The following is a 23,369-nucleotide window of genomic DNA, read 5'->3' as shown; positions in this document are numbered from 1 at the left end:
TATTCATACTGAAATTAAAAAATAAGTTTAGCGTATTTTTACGAATTTTAAATGTCAAATGTTGATGAAGCTAAACCAATTGTTGTTATTTTGTTATAATAATAAACAAGGTTCGAGACTTAAAGCATTTACTTATTTTTATGGATTCACTTAAAATGTAGTAGAGTGCTATGGAAGTGTATGTCATGAAAACATGTTCAATTATGAAATTTGAATGTGCTTTTTTTTGCTTTTTTCAACGATTTTTTAAAAATATGCTTATTTCCAGTTTTTTTGATTATTTTTGCTTTTTTGTTCAAGTGTTTCTACTTTTTATGGTTTTTTTCAGAAAATCCCTCGGAAAATCTATAAACAATAAGGCAAAATGTCTCGAAAAGTGAAATTTGATTTTTTTATAATATAAAGATTTATTTTGATTTTTTAGTTAGAAACATTTCCTAATCATTTTGTTTCAATATTTTTTGTAATCTTTAATTATATTATTTTTAGCGCAGTTACAAATTATATCTAGTACCTACTTCATCAAAGAAAGATATTAAAGAAAGATTTTTTTTTTTGATTCAATATTTTTGCTCAAGTTTAAGTTTTTCAAATGCTTATTTGAGTGCTTATAATGATGTTTTTGAGCGCTTATTTTAAAGATTTTAAGTGCTATAAGTCCCGAGCCCTGAATTAATTAATTATAATAATTTGTTAAAATATAAAAATATTAATCTTATAGGGATTTGATGCTTTTCACCATTACATTTATTATTATTTTATATACGCAATTAAATTTAAAATTAATTTACATTAATTTTATGTTATTTATAGCTACACCACGAATCCATTCACACCATTTTATGGTACTAAGTATAATAAAGTATACTAGAGTATTAACTTATAGTACTTTTCTAATGTATAATCATGTATAATGTGCAATTTGTTTTTTGGAAAATTAGTTAAGCCTATCGTATTACTATAATATAGAAATAAATTACTAATATATGATAACATAAAATTAAATTACCAAATATCTTTAGAAATAAAGCCATATACAATTGTAACGTTATTTCCGTCTCTTCAAGTCAGATTCAAAATGACTGTTTAATCAATTTCTTAATTAAAATAGCTCGTCACATCTAGATTCAATAATAACTGATAAGTCCAATCAGTCTTTAACTTTATTTGTAATTTTTTGACAGTAAATCCTATAATAGTTATTATATTTTCGGGAGTCATAAGTAAAAAATTCTGAATTCTATTCAAAATACTACAAATACCTAATCTAACCTGGTGGAGTGGAGAGTTGATCTCTCTAATAGATGAGTTATATTTGAATTCATCGATACATCATTATATACGAAAAATGATTTTGAATGAAGACTCCAGGTATGTCATATGTCTAACAACTTGTATCATTAAATACATTTTATGATATATTTTTTGATATTGCTATTAAAATAGTTTATTTTATTATTTGTATTATGGTATTATTTTTTGTTTAAATTCTGTCGAAAACATTGTATTTATTATATTATTAATATTTATAAATACAATTTTTACCATATTTATTATTGTTATTAGTTATTGTGTTATTGTGTCAATACTACCTTGCCGTATAACATTGTGAATTGGTTCATAGTAAAAATATAGTTAATATTTTAAAATTAATCTACATATTTTGAAAATAACATTAGATTAAGTAAAATTCATAATATGCATATACGTAAAAGTTTTAATAATTCACCACAGACAGTGATGTTTTTAAATTATTATAAGTAATGAACATCGTTATTCATCGTTTAAACATGTAGTTCCGTCTTAATTTGAACTTCAAATATTCATAATAAATAATTATGATAATATTTTTTTAGTTCCTGTACTTATGAGGAATATTGTACTAATTTATATATTTTGAAAGTTATACAATACGACTATACGGAAAATTATGTATAACAATTTGGTGAAAATTTTAAGTTATTCTTTTTTAAAATACAACAAAATAACCTCGAAAATAACAAAGATTGTTGGAGGAGAAATAGTTATTTAACCAGTGAATATGCAATGTTGTAAAAACTTGAACTTAAAACTTCATAAAAAATAAATATGACTATCCGCTAAAAAATTTTTTTTTATAAAAGTTGAAAAACTTATAAAGAACCTTGTATTAAATTTTAAAATCTTAAGTATACTACAAAATAATTTGCTAATTTTCGCGATTTTTACAAAATTCACAACTTCAAAAAGGAAAAAAAAAATTTACGCTGATATATTTTCATTTTAGTTTATATTAATAACAAGTAACAACTTATAAATAATCTTGTTTTAAACTTCCAAGGTTTTTGATCGAGTGAAACATTTTTTTTTAATTATTAAAAAAAAACTAAAATTAATTAGAAATAGCTCAAAATCAAAAGAGTCAAAATATTTTGAAAATTTTAAAGAGCACAATAGAATAATAGAGCATAATCGTGTATATTATACAGTATACACTATATTATTAGTGTATAATGAAACATCCTTAGAAATATAGGCCAACTGACCGATGCCCCTCAGAATTGTTTTTCGTAAAAATGATTTATCATTGAATTTAACACTTGCATTAGCCGTGATCTGTTGACGACTCATATTATGGTAGAGCGTTTTTTGCGATTTTTAATTATTCATACTGAGTGTTTAATTATGATAGTTGGTTAATTTTGATCATTTATGATTAATCCGAACTCCAAAGTCAATTAAAATAAACGAGTATTATAATATTAACATCAACTTATACCAATCCATACTTTTTGTGAATACACTCGATTTTTAAATGTCTAAATAACAGTCCAATCCTTTCCAATTAGACTGGGCTTTAAGTTTCTTTATAGTTTTAGTTACTCCCGAGTGTTTTTCTATTTTATAAATTGTAATCATGTCATTGTTTGTCGCTAAATTCTAACGTACAGCAACTATCAAACGAGGGCTGTTGAAATTGACCTAATTTTGGCAACGAACAAAGTACGATGTCTAAACTATGCCGTACATAACTACATAAGTAAACAGTTAGTAAACCGTTAGCTTTGAGTATATCCATGAAATTTCGCTAAATATTTATACATTATTTTATTTACTACATTTTTGACTTTGAAACCTTTTCTCCGGTTTTGTGCGCTCACTCAACGTGTTTACCAGTAACGTACACTTATTTTCTGTAAAGGGTTTTTGCAGAATATTTATTACAACATACTACCCTACACCACCTATTAAATATTAAAAAAAAAAAAAAAAAAAATATTAATAATAATAATAACAATTTCATTCATAATAGTTATTAATTTATATTATAATGAAATAATATCCATCAGAAAATTTACCAATCGCCCAGCCACCCACCACCGAATTTGATGAGGGTATTTATAACGACTCACAATTCTGTATCAATTTGTGTGCGCCACTGGTGTTCACCGAAATCGTTCTCAAATCGCTATCCGTTCGATCATGTAATTAGGCGATCTGTAGTTCTACACATAATCCGTTTTGTGTGGTATAAATCTATGCTTATGACACAATTTCAAAGGCATAGGTTTTTTAATCCAACGCTAAGGCTGTGTACCTAGGCTAACAGTTTTAACCTATAGTATCCGACTTTAACCTTTAAATATTGGCTGTAAATTATATTTTTTTTCTATAGATTGTCTTAGATACCTCATAATTACCAGAAGCAGTATCAGAACGTAACGCCTTCGCATATCATTCAATTTATAATAGAATATATTTATAAAATATTTTTACCGATGTACCTAAATTTAATATGACAATAACCACGATGTCCTGCTAGATTTTGAAACGTAGCGAGTAATGACCCTTGTGTGGAGTATTATATTATAGGGGCTCAAAAAGTTAAACAAGATAATACATTTTTTAATTATTATATGCATATAAAATATAATATTATCAAGTGTTATTAAAAACGTTGTCATTCTCTTAGTTTTTGAAATAATTTTGGTATTGATTTTCTATTTTTCTTTTGATATTTTACTTTTCTTTGTGTCACGTTCTACATTGTTTTAATTTATGAAGGTCTTCTTACATTTTTATATTTGTAAAAAATATAATTTACAACACTATTCCCTAAATAATAACAAGCAACAACTATAAATAGGTAGTCTCTGATAAGAAACTTGTGTACTTTTAACTTTGTAAAAATTAATTTGTCATTGAACTGCATACGTCTGAACTTAAAAACAATAATACAATAATTAACTGATTAGTGTAATTTAATTGTTTTTGACTAAGAAGTCATCGTTGACCGTTATTTTGCCACAATTTTTAACGTATAATTCCTGACCCACGTGAAAATATATTTAGCAACGCATTCGATAATATTTTTACGATAGGTTTTTCCGTATTGCTGTTAAGTAATTACAAGATTGCGGGGGTTTCTGTAAAGCCGCATCCTGCTCGTTACACTCCCTCCCCTTAATTTGGGTATGTTATAATAAAGAATAATATGACTGAATATGTACTTGACATTAATACAATATATTATGTATATTATTATATAATATATTATATAGATAACCCAAATTTGTGTCGTTTGACTACGAATTCACGTGTTCCCACGACCCCATGCTACGATGAATGACTACAGGCCAATATCGTAAGGGGTGGAGGGGCGTATCGATATAAATATAATGCCCCCGGTAGTTTATTATAATATTGTATAAGGCCTGTACCTGTGCCAATCTATATCATTGGTGGATTTGACAATATTGCTCATTTAAAATTGTCGTTTGAGTTGTAAAATGTACAGATACACTCCGTGTATATCGTATGATATAGTGATAAAATACTGAATGTTTTATTCACATATTTTATACACCCCACCGCGATGTCAGTTCGTCATCTGTCCCGGTCCCGTGGTGACACGTTGATTCGAATAACGGCATGAACAGCGTTCACCATTACACATACGTCTGTGATTACATATTAATATATTATACTGTTCTTCACTGTCGTTACTCGTTATTGTCAATAAATCGTTGTAGGTTATATGAACATTTACATAATATTATTTGTGAAGGAGTTGTTCTATAAAACGTATCCCCAAATAACACGTTATTTACATTTTATTATTCACATATCGTGTATATCTTAACGGGTTGTAATAAATAAAAATAAAAATATTATTGCAAACTCAAAAATCACGATAGTGAACGATCCTCGACCGCATTGTCTGCGCCTCTACTTAAATATTAATAAAAAGGTAGGAGGGGTAGCATTAACTAATTGTAAAGTGAAAGCTGAGTTAAAAAGTTCATTTTCTTTAAACATAACTTAATTAGTTAATTCTGTAATAATGTAATATCAATACTTAATAACTTAAACTAGCTTAAGTATTCTCCGTTGTGATAACTTGGCTTTTCCCGTAATTTTGAAGAAAATAATACGTAAATAATTAAAAATCATGTTTATTTATATTTATGTCTGGCAACTATACCTGATTAAAACAAATTAATAAATAACTGTTTTTTTTTAATCATGTTGTGATCGCTATTCACAACGATTTTAAATGAAAATTAACAAATAAATGTTCTTTAATTTAATAATACGGTTGACACAAACATACTGTAATTGTCCAAATCACTACGGCTAATTTGCAACAAGAAGAATAAGATGCATTGTTCACAACGTCTTTAGTTGTAATTTAAAACATTTGAAAGTTGTACGATCACTGCTATGCGTGTAATAATAAAAATGATTATACTACCACTTCTCTAACAACCGAGTTGTGTTATTTTTCTCGAAATTAACTTTAAACTTTTAAATTCAAATAATACCTATATTGTTTGTTAACTAAATTGACTTATAACCTAACGTTCTTATCGTAGTTGACTTAACTCGAGTTATTTTTTTTCGTCGACTTGCTTGCCCACCTTTGTGTACACAATGTGCACAATTTAATATCTACGCACATAACTTTTTCAATCCATTAGGTTATATTATTATAACTTTGTAGTTAACTCGACGGTATTAATATAGTCACGATAATAACGATATTATTTTACGTAATTATTATATTATTATTATCATTTATAAAAGGTAAAAACTCATACGAAAAAAAAAACTGCAAAAGAACAAAAACGAAAAAATGAGGAAAATCTTCGTCAGCAGTCTTCGGGTGGACGTGAAAGATAATGGGTGGGGTGTGGGTCGGGCGGGTGGTTGAGGGGGTAGTTGGCGGTAGGGTTACAACAATCTAGACGACCGAGGGGCGGCGCGCGGCGGGCGCTCTTGGAGAGCGGTCGACCCGAGAGAGAACTTTTGGCTCGTCACCTGTGACCGCACTGCGGCACCACCGCGCCCCCAAGCTTGCGCGCGCCGCCCCGCCGCCGCCGGCCGTGACGAGCGCTCGACACGCGGCGGCCACGGCCCGCGGCCCCGCAGTACACGCTATCCCGTCGGCCGGCCAACAAATCGGCTGCTGTACGGGTGCTGCTCGGGCTGCCGCCGCTGCTGCTGCTACTGGGCCGCCGCTACTGCCGCTGGTGCTCCGTCGTACACATGTCACCACCGCCGTGACCGACTCACGCGCACGTAAGCACATTATTCCGAGTTGGTATTATTATTATTGTTATTATTATTAATATAATAATATATTATATTATTTTGTATTATATTATATATTATTAAATTTATTATGGTTATCCGTCCGCGTACGAGCCTTATCTATATATATATATTATTATTATTATTATCTATTATGTTTATATATATATATATATATATATATATAAACATTGTACCACCGACTGTGTGACCTTCACGACTGGCGCTTGACCATCCGCGATGCACTCGCTTGCGCGTCCTGTGATGGTATCTGACTGTGATACACGTATTATAAATTTTTTTTTTTCGAAAATACCTGCTCTGGGTGCTTTGCAAGTAGTAAACACATGACAAACGATTCGATAATATCTATAGAATGTAATGATAACGTCCGAATGTCATAATAGTCGTACACAACGTGCTATTGTGTATACGGTTTTGTAGTGATCATGGTTCGGTAGGCATGTATGCCAAAATTAGGTTCGAGCAATGACAAATATTATTAGATTAACATAATATTGTTTAGAATCAAGTTTATTATTATAAGTACGACCAAAAGGACGGGTCCTTGTCGGGTGTAGGCAATCCGCATCATCCTATAACAAGAAATTAACATAATATTATATAATAATTTATATAGGTACCTACTGAGGTTGGTTAAGTCGGTACGTGGGGTGTGTTACGGTGTTGGGTCATAAAATATAATAGGATTTGAAACAAAAAAACAAACTATTTTGTTACAATATACTTTACATTGTATTTACAAATATCATCTACAGATTGTAGGTAGTCGAACGGTAGACGTAGATGAAACAAGATAGGATATTCTTTAGGGAAGGTAGAGTAATTTGGCTAAAGTCCGAACAAAAAAATATATGTAAACGATTTAATGATAGACTGTATATTTCATACAAAAAATACCCTAGCAAGCATTAAAATTTTGGGGAAAAAATGGAAGAAGGGGCTAAACCTATGTTAGGTGGGGTAATGGAGAGACATATTTAGAGTTTAGACGCTCATCTAATTAAAGTTTTGATGACCTCCTAATCTCACTTAAAAAAAAATGGCTCACTGGCTACTATTTGAATGAAAACAGTTTCCAAGAATTTGCAAATATTTAACTTAGATACAAGCATGCCAAATCTTCAGATGTTTTTGTCATAATATAACTATCTGATTAGATACCTACTTTAAATATCTTAAATAAATTTAAAATAACTAATTAGTAGGTATATATATATATATTATGTATACCTTATCTAACTAGTAATAAATTCGATTTTTAAAATCAAATAGATAGTTTTGATTTTCAGCCTATATAGTAACAACCTAATAATTTTATATTATCTATGACAGTATCAACAATATTTTACCAAGCATGATAAAAAAATTTAATTTTAAACTTCATACCCAAAATAAATTTGATTTTTACATAAAACAGAATTGATGGTTACAAATGCTTGTGTTTCTTGATTGACGAATAACGATGAACAGCGATTCTTATAGGTTGTAGGTATATATAATAATACTGCCACTTCTACATTTTTAAGAAAATTTCCATCTAGAGCATCTACAATATTATACTCTCGGTATCCCTAAATACTTTACTAAACTCTATAAGATAGTTGCTAGTTACTACAATTCCAATATAAATATTTTATATATCAGCTATATTAGCCGAGTTTAAACACTTTTTGTATGGTTAATAGTATTTAAATTTGATATCGGTATCACAGTATCAGAATCAGTACCACTATGTAACGGATGACGGGTCGAATTGCACTTATTTATGTCGAGCTGCACTCGAGACAGAAAAAGGTAATGTTCGTATTGAACTCGGGTTCAAAAACGGTTATGTTCGATTTTCACTCAGTTTAAAAAAGGTAATGTATGAATTGCGCTCGTTCCGATCATTACATATAATTAGTAACGAATATTGACGGTCGGGATAATAATAGTTCGTATTTTTAATAGCTAAACTGCTAAAGTCTACTCATATTGTATATTTTATAATTATGACATATATCTGTAATTTAAAAATGAAAACACACAAATAAATATGTTTACTTCCAAAACTAATAAAAAATTATACAAAAAGAGTTTTAAAAAAAAATAAAAAAATAATAAAGAGCTATACTATTGACATATTACATAATATAATGTACTCAATTAAAGTGTATAAATAATAACATGGAAATGTTATGTACTCGTATTAATTATTTAGGTTGTGTAATAGCGTTATTGAAGTAATATTAAATCGTTCGAACTATTCGCAGGACTGGATTTTGGAAGCTTCTAACCTAGACCTTTAATAATGGCTATTATTTTTAAATTTCGTGTAATAATAATATATTAAAATTGTACTGCAAAAAATATTTTAATCAAAAGTATGGTAAAAAACTTTAATTTCATTAAAATAATTAACACAACAAATAAATAATATAATAAAAATAGTTAATTATATAATTTTATATTTAAATTATATTAATACACTTATTTTTCAACTACTTGAGAAAAATCTAATGATCTAATAAGTATGTCGCTTTCAATGCTTTCAATACTTAAAAAAACAAGGACTGAGGTAAACTTGTGTCATCAAAGTTCGAATTCTGTTATTTACTTATTTTATTTTTGAAAATGATCGTTATAAAAGTTCCTAACTAACGAATATAAATTCTTATTTGTTTTCTCACTTTTATGCATTTATTTCACTAGGTATTTATTAATTTGCTAAAATATCATTGATTGAATATTTTTTTTGAAGTTGTAATTTTAATTTGTATTACGAATTCCAATTTGTATTAGAGTTCTGTTATATTTGAATAATTGGATGTAAAAAAAAATCACTTTATATGGAGGCTCTCATTTTGTCGTGGCCCGGGGCTACCTGGTTTCCCCTCCCCAAAAATAAATCCAGCCCTGCCTATACATGCGATTGTCAACTACAATTAATATTTATAAGTTCTACGAAATAAGCGGATTGAGCGTAAGACGAACATTACCTGATTATAGACCGAGGCAATTCGAATATTACCTTTTTAAGCGTTTTGCAGCTTTAGTGCAATTCGAACGTTTTAGCTTAATAAGGATGTACAGTTACACACTCTCTAAACGCATAAAATATACTATATTTACATTGCTACACGACCAATCGTTTTTGAATGGCTAATTCCAAATGGCCCACCTTAAAATAATTGATTTATTTAATGTTGTGAAAGTATTATAGGTATAATAAGTTTTTAATTATTGTTACTTTATATGCTACATAATAGTACACACAACACACAGTGTATCAATAATTACGTTCCAGAAAACAGTAAAACCGATACACTTCGGAATACCGTAATACCAATAACTATACATTGTACTATCAATATAAAATAAAATAATAATATCATAATATTATAATAACGATGTTAATGATGGTATATATACCGAAATACAATATCATATCATACCGGTTCGCTGGTATTGATAATAACATAATATTATAATAAAATACGAATAGGTATCTACAATGCTATTATATTGTTATACAATGTTAAAATTTGATGAAAACCAAAAACTTTTAAAAAGCGCGCGTATATTATGGTGGTCTTCAAATACAAAATAGTTAACATTTATGTTTTTTTTTTTCAAATCAAGTCATATTTTTTTTTAACACTATTAATATTATTTTTATTTCAATTTATTGTATTTCGGTATTTTACGGCGGCGTAACCGTTCAAGTGGTGAACGCGCGTGAGCAATCACCGACGCCCGACGGGGCGCACCGATATTAAACGGAAATGTACCGAAACAACCGTCAACGCCGTGAATTCTTATAATATATAATATTACAATATTATTATTATTATTATGATATTTTTGTATCGTCATGCCCCGATGTAACGAACAATTTCTTGACGCTCGTTTGCAGACGGTGCACTCGCGACGCCCTATACACGCGCGCACAAGCGGCGGTGGTTCCGCGGAGAGACGGCGACGGCGGTGAAAACAGCTACACCATCGTGACGACGACCGCCACCACCACCACCACCCACCCATTTCTACTTCCACGCCGCAACCGCCGCTACCACCGTGACCACCGTCAACACGGCGACCGTCATCGGTGTGATGGGTACCGCCGTCGACCGCGACCTCGGACAAACATCACGCCGCAGAGTGGCCGGGCCCTGATATAACCGCGTGGCTCGAGATACTATGGAGTGATGGCGAGGGAAGTGAGTATTCCGCGACACTGAAATTATCATAACACACATTATATTATATTTTATCATTATTATTATCGTTATAATCGCCCGCCCGCCATATTATTGTTATGTACAATGTCACGCGCCATTCGGCGGTTGCAGTCGTCGCCGACCTGTTCTTCCGACGGAGGACGCGTCGTCGCCTTCGCTATAATATATTATCGCATCGTAGTTATATCGTTATAAATATATATAATATACGTACCTAGTCGTTGTGTGTGGGGGGTGGGGCAGTTGTGTTGTCGCTATCGGGTGGGTACTAATGGTATTTCGCGCGACACACATACTTATTGTAATAACCGTCATAATATTATTGTCGCATATATTATCACATACCCGCGAATTATAATAATATTTACGTTGCCGGCTTTTGCGACAGTCGACAGCGTTATGATGTGATATTGTACCGCGGTAACCGCACTCGGGCGATTAAGACCTGCGGCGCACCCGAACGACGCGTAACCGTCGTCGTCGCGGAGGTATTCCGACATCAGGGACGGATCCAGGGGGAGTCTAGGGGCCCAGCCCCCCCCCCAGACATTGTTATTTCTCAATTTTTTTTTCATAATTCTACAGATCTAAATTTTTAAATTATGAATAAAGTACCTATTTAAAATATTGTTGCCCCCCCCCCCCCCAGATCTTTGCTCTGGATCCGTGCCTGTTGGACATAATGTTTTAATCCATAATAATTACGAATAATAAAATACAGCAGTGTACGTAATTTTAAAATTATCGTTATCGTATGGTGTACTGTCGCAGTACAACTGGTCACCACCGCGGCGAATCATTCGAAAAACTTTTGATAGATCCGGACGCTTTGGTCTTAGAACCACCGCGGACTATGACTTAAGCGACAAAGATTAGGCGATTTCTAATGCCGACTAATGCCACTTTGTACGCACGTGGCGCCGGTCGCGACGGTTCGACAACTATACCATTATAAAATTCACTACACTAATTTTATGGCGACTTACGTCTTCTTGTATATTGTTTTTATAAATTTAAAGTCAGTTAACGTTGTCTGATTTGAATTATTCAACAGAAAAATGACTATACCTACCTACGTACGGCCGCACAGGACACTTTCCATTTTTAGTTTTTAGTTTCATTACAATTATGATTATCCACAAATCAAGATTTCAATTACAGTTTAAAAGTAATAATAGATAAGAAAAAATGTTTTCAAAGTTTTCCGTACAATCTATAAAAACATTCTTCCGCTGAATTCAAATCTTTTTAAGACTTCAAATCGGACAATATCTGCAACTGAATTTCATTTTTTCAAAACTTTTGGTCTTCAACTTTTGAGAGTACGAGACTAAATAAAAAACAAAACTATAAAATTAAAAAAAATTCATTGAAAACACTACTGAATTCTAACAGTGAACAGCAGCCTAACTAGAATGTAATCACACGATAACAATTTGAATATATTCGATTTCGTGGTAAACTCGGCACATCGTTAGTATAAATATGATTACATTTTTATGACCGCGTTCTGATATGCCAAACAGAAAATAGTATTTTACACTACATGACTTGTTGTAAATTCCGCTTAAATTTTTGTCCTACGTACTTGGATGATTCCAAATTATTATACAAGTTTACGTGATGAATAATTATTTTTATTCACATATAATATTATACATTTATACTCTGGAGTCTGGACACAAGTAGTGGAAGTAGTAACACGGTCGTGACGTAATCGTATCAAATCGTCAAAACTTCATTTAAATACGATTTAATACGCGTAGATACCAAATACGGTATTACAGTCTCATACAAAAATATATTTTCTATACGATAATTTTCAAAACATATATATTTTCAAATGTTCTTTCTCTCCATTTTTCATTTTAGTATAGACAATAATATAGCCCCTAAATTATTTGTTATCACTTCTAAGTTCATGTAAATGTGATAAATTAATGAAAATAATTAGTTCAAATTAAGTTATAAGTGAATGCAAGATCGTTAAGTCAGAAGTTAAAATAGTTAACAAATAATAAATTTAACTTGCTAAGTTCAATATAGAAATAAAATACTAAGTTGAAAAATGTATTTATTTTTGCAATTAGTGTGTGGAACTCATAAAAATGTTGTACCTATAACTATCTATATCATTATTTTATCAAGAAACAACAGAAATTATACGTAGAATTACATTTTTTTTAAACCTTGTATACCGATATTTAATGTACCTTAAAAGACCATTAAAACCAACAATTAAATTTTTTTTTTATTTACTTGATGGGTTATTTTTAAGTTAACCAAAAAAAGCTAAGTTATTTCAACAGTTAATTAAACTAGTTAAGGCAAAATAATAAAAAAAAAAAAATAACTTTACTTAAACTTGTAAACTTGAAGTTAATACTCATCTTTGCATATTATATGTATACCTTATAATACTTTGTAACCTGTAAAGAAGTGTCAGTTATTCAGTATTATTACTTATTATTTACACGTTTGTTCAGAGAAAATATAATTTTAAATCAGTCCTGTAAATTACAGTTACGCGTAATCCCGAGAGTTGCACTTTATAATACTGTAATTTCAAACATAATTTCTAATTCATAATAGCAGCCGATAACTCGAAATAAGATGAAATAATAAATAAATGCAGGTTTGTAAATAATTTTTACTACCAATTTTATTAATATTGTATATACACAATATAAACAAAATCAAAATAATATCATGCGATTAAATTTTAATTCTCTACCGCCTAAAAGCCGTTTCCCAAAATTATATTAAAAAGCATCTTGCGTATCAAGATATCGGGTTTTATTTCTCACCAAGATAAATAAATGTAATAAAATGTTATAGTATACTTCATTGCGCCCTCTATAATAATATCATATACATCGTCCGTACGTGTAGTGTATGTACATCATGAGCACTATATATAATATTAAACTGCACAGACGATAAAAAAAATAAATCATAATTCTGGTACAATAATATTTTAACACTCCACTTTATATATTTATTTTTGAAACTAATTAGAAATAGAATAGCGACGCTGCAATCGCCTCAGATTATATAATTCCCCAAAAACAGTGATGATGTTGGAACGATTTATTTTTCCATTTTAACGGCGGTGAGTATATTTTTTGATTGTGTAGCAGTACGATAAAAAAAAAAAATCATGTTCAAAATATTTATTATTCATTTGCCGAGGAAATATTTAGGGAAGGCACAGTACATTTCTGAAACGTAAGCTACGCGCTGTATCTAATATATATATATGACTGTTCTTTTTAAGTATGTAAATATAGATTCAATAAATAACTGATGACTGGTGTGATTAAAGGGCACGCGGTAAATTGATTCCAAAGGATGATATTTGCATTTTAATTAACTGTGCACTTAAACCTCCTAATTATATTTCATAAACGTAGGTAAATTACGGTTAACTTAAATTTATTAGTTTTGTTTAATGATTATCCGTGCAAAATATATTATTAGTTATAACTTATAACAAATAAATAATACAGGTAAGTATCTTAACAGTTCAATTATGTTGTGTGTATTGCATAATTTGAAATCACTGCGGTAAAAACATTAAAAATTATGTCTCTTATAATCCTACCGATTATTGCAAATCCGATAATTATAGACATGATTTACAACGATTGAACATGGTTCGACATTGTAATAATTTTTGTACAAATAATAAGTATTGTTAATCGTAATATTGGTATTGTAATGAATTTAACACAATTATAATTTATAAAAGCTATCTAGTTTATTATTGATAAATAATCGAGTTTACGAATGATTCATTACTTATTTTGATTGAAAATGAAATATCATAATTTTATTCATTTAAATTTAAATGTATACAAAGTAATTGGGTGAATATATATAGAATTACGATTACCTTTAACATGATTAATAATTTTTAAATACTTAAATATTTAAATTAATTTTGATTATTTCATTACATGTATATTATTACTTTTACATTTAAATCACATTAAAACTATTGTACAGTTTAATTTACTTAAATACTATTAAATTCTAAAATTTTACGATATAATATTTATAAAATGAGATAATTTGAAAATAGAAGAAGGCAGTCTATAGCGTGCCACGGACATTTTCAATTTATATATTTTTTTTAATTCTTAGTAAATATAACTTATATAATTAAGTGTCAAATTGATTTTAAGTATTTTACATTAGGGGTTAATTTTAAATGTATTTATAATTTTTTTTATCAAATAACTGTGAAATATTTCATTGTCTATTGTCTACTTGTACTTTTATTTGAAACTTACAAAATATTTTCATATCTACACGGCATCAATCTAGGTAATCTATACATGTTTATAATACCAGCACATGTTATCCATATACGCAGGTTGTTGATATTGTTTGTGTGGGGTAATTGATGGATAATTGCATAATATTATTTACAGCCAAGGCCATTCCTTCTATTGATAAAAATCCTTTATTTCCAGTTTAATAGTAATAATAGATCGACCATTTAAGTATGTAAACTACTTCTTGCTTAGTTAGTTTATTTTCATATACATATTAAAATATTAAATGGTAATATAATAAAATCCTATTTTTTATCATAAGCTATAAACGAAAAGATGCGTTTTTAATTTTATATTCTAAAGTAGAATATCATTCGGAATATTTTGAAGTATAAAAATTAATAACTTTGGACGAATATTTATTAGTATTTTAAGTTTTTGTTGAGCAGAATAGTATAAATAGTTATTAATGTTATTATATACTAGTTAAAATATTTTATAAGATATACAAGGAGTATACTACAGAGGGGCTGCAAAGTGGTCTATAACTTTCATAAACTTTAAATTCTTATAACTAGGTTCTTGGGCTAGAATTTCGATGCACTTACCAATTTTTAAATTTTTAGATTTTTACTTAAAAATGTGACTTTGTAACATGCTATCGAGGTTTTTACCTCATCGATTATTACATAACATTAATCGTATCAAACGAATCCGTACGACGTAAAAATCGAGATTATCTATAGTTGACAACGGAAAAATAAATGAGAATTATTTTTTTTTTAGTTTTTTCAAATTAAGAATCCACAAATAAGACTTGAAATTATGTAATTTCGAAAAACTTTTTTTTAAATTCAATAAAAAATATTTTTTGGCTCCAAATATGTTAAAAATAAAAATAATTAAGTGAATTTTATAGGTGCGATATTTTATTTATTTTAGATAAAAACATATTTCTTTTTGGCCATTACATAGTGTAATTTACATTCCAAGCCTTACCTGTACTCATAAACTATTCTTACAAAATTCGATTCTTATGTATCGAAGTACTCCAAAAAATATTCTGCTTTGGAATAAAGAATTAAAAATGTATGTTGTCATTAGAAAGTAAAAGCTTAACATTTTCTTTTTTTTTATTGATCTAAAATAAACTTTGGGTACATAGAGCATTAGTTATATACGCTTTTGATTAAACTAATTATTTTCGATTCTTAACAAAACGACGAATGTATTGATTTTACAATGATGTATGTTTTTTTTAGATTCTGAGCGGAGTGAAGAATGTATTGATTTTACAATGATGTTTTTTTTTTATTTGTCACCACTTTCAGAGGCAATAAAAATGCTTCAATTTTAACATTAATGGTGATTTCTGGTAGAAAATCGGATCTTTCTAATATTTTGTATGATGGAAGAATAGTGATAAAAATGAAAAAATTCTTGGAAAAAATAAAACAATAATGGGCATTTTAAGTAATACTAATACTCGACAAAAGTAATTTTGATTTTGTAATTCAAAAAAATTACCATTGATACTTGAAATTTTTGCCAAATATTTATAATGTCATTTTATAACACGATAAAATTTTCAAAACTATTTTGACTCTTTTCGAGTTATTTATAAACATTTAAAATGTTCAATGTTTTTAATTTTTTGCCCTAAAAACATCAATAAAAATTTTAGAACTAGATTAAATTTTACTATACATAATAATATTTTCAAATGTTTATATTAATTTTAGTATATTACATATTTATAATATAAACTTATTAACAGTGTTTTACAGTAAGGTAGTATTGACTCAAAAGTTACTAACAGTTATATAATATCAGATTTTATTAAAATAATTTAATATTAATGATATTTTAATAAATTCAATGTTTTCTGAAAAAATTAAATCAACCAACTATAATATTAAAATAAAATAAATAATTTTAATAGCAATACCAAAAACATATCATGAAATTTATTTATATAGTAATATATAGCTTATAGTAATATAAGCTGACAGACTATCCCCATTCAGAATCGTTTTTCGTATATGGTGATATATTATTGAATTTAAAATAAAAATTTCAATTACAGTGCCCAATTAGGTACCTATCGTAAAACTGAATGGTATCCAATCGCACACATTTTTTTACCGTTTTTAATTATATCGTATGATTTGATTTTTCTTAGGAATAATAAAGTGTCTTGATTGTTTTACATTCTTCGAGCTCCTTTTTACATTTGTGACACTCCGTCTGTAAGTTATATGATCCGTTGCTATCCGTTAGTTAATAACTTCATACTACTCCACAAGTTTCACATATATGTGGATATTCCTTTAATAATAAATTACGAATTTAACGATTAAATTATAATACAAAAAACATATTTAGAAACTTAAACAGTTTTTGAAATTATTATAAGTGTTATTAATTATTATGTATTCTTTGATAAGAAAAAAACAAGTGATTAAAAATACTATGATCTTTTTTTTTATAAATAAAAATAAAACTATAATAATAAAAAAATAAATATTTTAATTTTTGATTGTAATAATGTAGACTTATTAATACCAAAAAAAAAAAGAGATTGCACTGATTAAGTTATACAAAAGCGTAAAATAAAAAATTTAAATATTCCCCGTATGATAATATTAACAACTATATATTACTCAAAACACTGTATCTAGAAAAAAACAAACAAAACGTTAATATGAGACGTGATACTTAGAGTGTAATTGATCTCACCGAGGTAATTATACAAATCTACTTAAAAAAGATGCGTGTTTTTAGTTAAAAAATATTCTAATATACGAGTGTTTTGAAAAGTTTTTTAGAATATAGTATCATATATAATATAAAAAAAAAGTTGGCAAGTGAGTACTACTCTGCTGCACAGTAGGTTTCGTGTGAGTCACTGTAATGGATGTGTTAAATTCGAGATCCATGATTTATTATATGCATTATATACGAAAAACGATTCTGAGCGGGGACGGTCTGTCAGATTATATCACTAACTACATTTCATGATAATATGTTTTTTGATATTGCTATTTGTCTATTATTTTAATTTTAGTGTTATGGTAGGTTGATTGAATTTTTTCAGAAAACATTGTACTTATTATAATATTATTAGTATTTAATTATTAAAATAATATTTGCATATATCATGTATTAAAATATTGTTATTTGCTTTGGAGTAAATAATATCTTTCTGTAAATACCATGTACCTATAAAGTATGAATAAATTATGGTTGGCATTCAAATTTGTGGGCGTGACAAACTTTAAATGTATCATCCGGGCCTTCCAGTCGCAATTTCTCTTCGGCAAATAACAACTTCGCCATGGTACATCTCAAACTCCTCACTACACAAAGATCTAAAAATTGAAACAGTCTTTATTACAGCTAAAAAGTGATATTATAAAAAATGTCTACACTAAATCAATCAACCAAAAAAATCCCCTATTATCTAAATTAACGGTTGAATTCGTCCAAAATCATCCCTCACGTCGATTAAAAAGACACTGGTTTGTTATAATTTTTTGGCTTTATTTTGCTGGTGTTACATTAAATTTACTTATTTTATATATAAATATTTCAGATTATAAATATTCTTTTATTTAAATAAATGGGAAAAATAAAACTTTATGAAAATTAGATTAAAATGAATTCATATAATTTGAAAATTTCATTGGGTATAGTAAAATGTATTATACACGTAAATGTTTTAAGTCTCCACGAATAGTGTATTTGAATTATAACAAAATTACGAAACCTTTACAATCACAAAATTTACTAAAAGTATTTTGTAGTAAAAAGTTTATAAAATCTTCAATTCTTATACTTAACATTTGAAAATGTATTAAAAAATTCATTATAATAGTTCTTGCTGAAATCAAAATACCTAAAATATCTATAAACACGACTATTATTTTTATAGAAATTTGATATTAAAATTTGAACGAAATTATATATTTAAATGATGAATAATAAGATTCATTATTTTTGCTATAATTTTATAATATAAAAAAATATTTATGAAGACTTAAAATTTTTACGTATATTATGATTTATGAATTTTACTTCACGCAATGAAATTGTTAAAATAATAGTTAGATTAACTGCAAGATATTATTTGTTTAGTATTTATATTATAAACATATATTTGAACTGTTTTTAAGGTAGTATATTATTGATTTGAATGTTAATGACAATAATTTAATATTATATAAGTTATATACAATGTTTTAAAAAAAAAATTTAATCAACCTGCCGTATTAGTAAAAGTAAAATAAATGACTAATGGTGATAATGAAAAACATATCATGAAATGTACTTAGCCATACAAGCTGACAGATCGTCTCCGCTCAAAATCGTTTACGTATACAATAATATATCATTGAATTACAATTTAACACATCCATTACAATGATCGTCTCGAAACTTACAATGTAGCAGAGTGGTACCCACTTGCTCACTTTTTTCTATACTAGCTTAACTTAAAAAGTTAAAAATAAAAAAATTGTCAAGATTAGCTTTATAAAAAGGTAAATATTGAATGAAAGAGGACAATATAATACTATTAAAGGTATTATAGTCATGAAACTACAATTGAGATCGGTTTGCTTGGTACGAGATTTTTCTTTTTTCTTTAATATCACCTGAAACATTATACTAGCCGTACGTCTAATAACTTATTGTGGTAAAAATTGTCATGTGAAATAATTACAATAACGATTAATAATGTGGTGTGTTGGATTTTAACGCATCTGTTAGAATTTTGCTTATATAAAAAGTATAAGATCGTTGTAGGTCAGGTTTGTGTTAAAAATATTTTCAGAAGGTATGTAAAAAATTTGTAGGGATATAATATGCAATATTAATTTCGAACCAAATAAATTAATTTTACAAAAAATCACTCAACTATGATACCAATGACTAATTTTGTTTCTTTGTACGTCTAAGTTTTTTTTTCAAAATATATTACAAATCACATTAAAAAACAGAAGGTTTATGTAGGTGCTAAGTGTTTGAAAATAAAGAATTTAATTTGTTTTGTCACCATCTGAAAGCACTATAACGTCTCTTCTTTTAACAGAGATAATTTATATTGTTTCTTTTAATAATATTCAACGAAACGAAAAAAATTAAATAAACATTTTAGGTCGGTGGAGACAGGGAAAAAATACTGTTTTTCAATAATAAAAACACAGACATTTTCAAAATATTTAGAAAATACTTACATTATCAGAAAAAATATATAAACCTTTTACGACCTACAGGACCCCACGATGTCTTAAAGAAAAAAAAACCCACTTTTCACCGGGAATAAATTATGGTCTATAGTGGCACGTAGAGACTGATTTAACGCATACAACAAATATAGTCAGAACGTTTGGAGTAATAATAATAATAATAATAATAATAATAATAATAATACATTCTCGAACTCATGACATTTCTAACATATTTTTTTTCGAACAAAGATCTTTTGCCAACGTCGAGGGAGTAGCATTTAGAATAAAATATTATGTTTCTGCATACACGTCTTCTGTAATACCTATATATATTTTAAGATTAATACGAGTATTCTAGGTATTGGTTTAACTTAAAATTATAAGCCTAAGTGTTTTATTCTCTGAAATAGTTAGAAAATATATAAAATAATATATTATTAGGTAAGAATACCTTTGTCATAATATATAAAACATAATGTGTATATTGTATATGTATAAAATATGCATTTTCACCCTCAAATTTTGCATGTAATAATGAATTTATTTAAATTTAAATTTTTGTAACATTATATTTTTAAATTATTTGCGTACAACTTTTTATTTATTTTATTATATTAGAATATTTACAATCTATGCTACAATAAGGCATAATAAGCAAATTTAAGCAAATAAAAGCGTACAACTTAAAGATTTTTTTGTGTCTACATTAACTTTAAGAGATAATTTCCCTTTTTAACTGCAGTTTTTTAATGAATTTATATGTACCTAATTCAAAATTGAAACGAGTAATTTTTAGTTGTTAAAATGTTTATATCAAAGACAATAGTCCTTAAAAATATTCACAAAAATATAAAATAGATGAAATATCAGATCTAGTATTTATTATCTGGAATTTATTTGTCTCCACATTATATATATCTCCACAGGTAACACATTCAGTATTGCAAAGATTTCTAAAATTTAAAAAAATTGCCTCATAAAGTTATATATGTTCAAAAATTTAAAAAATATGTCGAAGATGAAAAAAGGAATGAGCTAGTGAGTATGCTTTAAAAATTACTCTAACAACCACAATACATGTTATTGAAATGTATGCAAAAAATCTTAGGGAAAGAAATGTTTATTACACACGTTGTAGATTTGTTCATATGGCGCATATATGGATTTTTATCATACAAATATATTAAACTATATATTACATATATTTGCATGACGATAATATCAACCGTATGATTTCATTGAAAAAAAAAAATACGTACAAAACAGTACCTCGTCGAGCTTTATATTGACTTTTCTTGAGCTGTAATTCAGGAAAATCGAACGTGTCAAACCAGCTGTGGATGGTAATCAAAACACAAGGGGTAATATTAAACAGATAGAGTGACGTGTACTAATAACTATTGTGTTGAATGACATGAATGACATGGACGCACAAGAATACAGCTCTTGACGTACACAAGTACGCACTTTTATCATGACCATTTGCACTTTTACGAGTTTCTCTTAGATAATCAAGTGTCATTTACGCAAATTCAACGGTTTTCATCCATTCACTAGTGAACCCGACCGGCATTTCTGTAAATTCGCGTATGCGTTATAATTATCATGATTTATTATGAAGAATATGAAACGGTTGATTGGTTTTTATATTTCACATTCGTTACGCTGTTGTCAGTAGGTAACGATAAATTACTATATATATATATATAAAAATACAATTTAACTGTTTTAGAACGCACGTTTCAACACTTCCGACACTGATTAAAATTGTACTCTATTAATCATTTTCTACAATATATTTTAGATTTCTTAGTAGAATGATGATTGCTTGATTTAATAATAACATGTGTTATTTTGAAGTTCTTAACTTTCATTTTTGTGTCTGATAAACTTTTTTAGTACTTAACTTCAATATTTTTTTTTCGAATTTAATTTGTACTTTGGAAGTCAGCAACAAAAATTCCCGGTAGAAAATATTCCATTAGAAAAAAAAAATATAGAACAACGGGCATTTTTATGCAAAATCATTCTTGATAAAATCGATTTTCATATTCTATTGTAATTTAAAAGCAAAAAAACCGTTTATAATTAAAATATTATTGGCCAAATTTTTAAATTGGCCTTCTATGTACAATGTGTGATTAAATAATTTTCTTTTATAGCTTAAACATTTTGACATTAACTTTTTTATTTTATAAATATTGATAAACAAATTTTCGCTCGGTCAAAAATGCAATACAAGTTTATTCATAAGTAAAAATATTTAACTATTTAACTATTTATTTTTAACTATTTTAATATTTTAAAAATATATACGTATAAGTTAATTTTTGACAAAATCACGAACAATTTTGCAAATAATTTTGTAGTTAAAAATGTATAAAATGTGAAACTCTTATAGCTAAATGATGCAAATTTAATACAAGGTTCCTCATATTATATTATTAATTCTGAAAGTAAACAATTTAAATAATATATAAACACAATATTTTATAGATATTTGAAATTTAAGTTAGGACAAAATTAGATATTTAAACAAAGAATAACGATTTTAAATAATTTGTATTGTTATTTAAAAATTGAATCCAGTTTAAACAACTTCTATGTTTATTATGATATTTTATATACTTGAACAATGAATACTAGTATAATTATTTAAAATTAATAATACAATTAATCAACCTACCGTAATACTAATAATAAAATAAAATAACTTAAATAGCTGCAATATCAATAAATTATATCATGTAATATAATATACTTAGTATTATTTTACTGTTAGCCCTTCTTTGCTCAGAATTGTTTTTTTGTATGGAATAATTTATCATTTAATTCAAATTACAATACATTTTAATGACTTACTCAATGACGAGAGTACGAGACATACTCGATACCTACTGTACCTATAGGAGAGTGGTTACTTACATACTTTTTCCCACTTAAAAAAAAAAAAATATGATGCTTAAACATTATTTAAATTGATTTAATCACGTATACTATCCATCCCGCTCTACATTTTCAAATTATATCATATAATTTCA

General features: G+C 27.7%; 1 protein-coding gene across 3 annotated transcripts in view; it reads left to right on the top strand.

The window, feature by feature from the left end:
- The first annotated feature begins 6,421 nt into the window (after window positions 1-6,421).
- Window positions 6,422-23,369, top strand: part of LOC132924598 (uncharacterized) — an 84,857-nt gene continuing 67,909 nt past the window's right edge. For 2 of the 3 annotated variants that reach the window (XM_060989004.1, XM_060989001.1), the window contains exons 1-2: window positions 6,422-6,561; window positions 10,493-10,796. In XM_060989004.1, coding sequence (XP_060844987.1) covers window positions 10,785-10,796 — 12 coding nt within the window. In that variant the 5' untranslated portion in view covers window positions 6,422-6,561; window positions 10,493-10,784. Of the gene's footprint in view, window positions 6,580-10,492; window positions 10,797-23,369 lie in introns of all 3 variants that reach the window. The other variant, XM_060989002.1, reaches the window with a different exon arrangement.

This window comes from Rhopalosiphum padi, chromosome 3, assembly GCF_020882245.1.
Source record: "Rhopalosiphum padi isolate XX-2018 chromosome 3, ASM2088224v1, whole genome shotgun sequence".
NCBI classification, from domain to species: domain Eukaryota; kingdom Metazoa; phylum Arthropoda; class Insecta; order Hemiptera; family Aphididae; genus Rhopalosiphum; species Rhopalosiphum padi.
The sequence above is the reverse complement of the archived record's forward strand: the minus strand, read 5'-3'. Positions and strand labels throughout refer to the sequence as shown.